At 61.0% G+C, this 251-nt stretch overlaps 1 protein-coding gene across 1 annotated transcript in view; it reads left to right on the plus strand.

Annotated features, from left to right (window-relative positions):
* Positions 1 to 136: 136 nt before the first annotated feature.
* The window catches only part of LOC104461569 (probable E3 ubiquitin-protein ligase MID2), a gene marked incomplete at its 3' end in the record, with an annotated part of 660 nt that continues 545 nt past the window's right edge, over positions 137 to 251 (plus strand). The window contains exon 1 of the mRNA XM_010073204.1: positions 137 to 244. Coding sequence (XP_010071506.1) covers positions 137 to 244 — 108 coding nt within the window. The remainder of the gene's footprint in view (positions 245 to 251) is intronic.

Genomic DNA, 251 nt, shown 5'->3' on the forward strand with positions numbered 1-251 from the left:
TGCGAAGAGCATCAGGGTGCGGCAGGGCGTCACTGTGTCACTGGAGCTGCCGTCTCACGTCTCTGCTTTCCTCTCCCCAGGTACCAGCCCACCTTCCCCGGCTTCTGATGCTGAACCCGGCTCCTTTTAACTAAAGATGGAAACACTGGAGTCAGAACTGACCTGCCCAATCTGCCTGGAGTTGTTCGAGGACCCTCTCCTGCTGCCGTGCGCCCACAGCCTGTGCTTCAGCTGCGCCCACCGCGTCCTGG

The sequence above is a fragment of the Pterocles gutturalis genome, unplaced genomic scaffold, assembly GCF_000699245.1.
Source record: "Pterocles gutturalis isolate BGI_N339 unplaced genomic scaffold, ASM69924v1 scaffold7107, whole genome shotgun sequence".
Classification (NCBI taxonomy): domain Eukaryota; kingdom Metazoa; phylum Chordata; class Aves; order Pterocliformes; family Pteroclidae; genus Pterocles; species Pterocles gutturalis.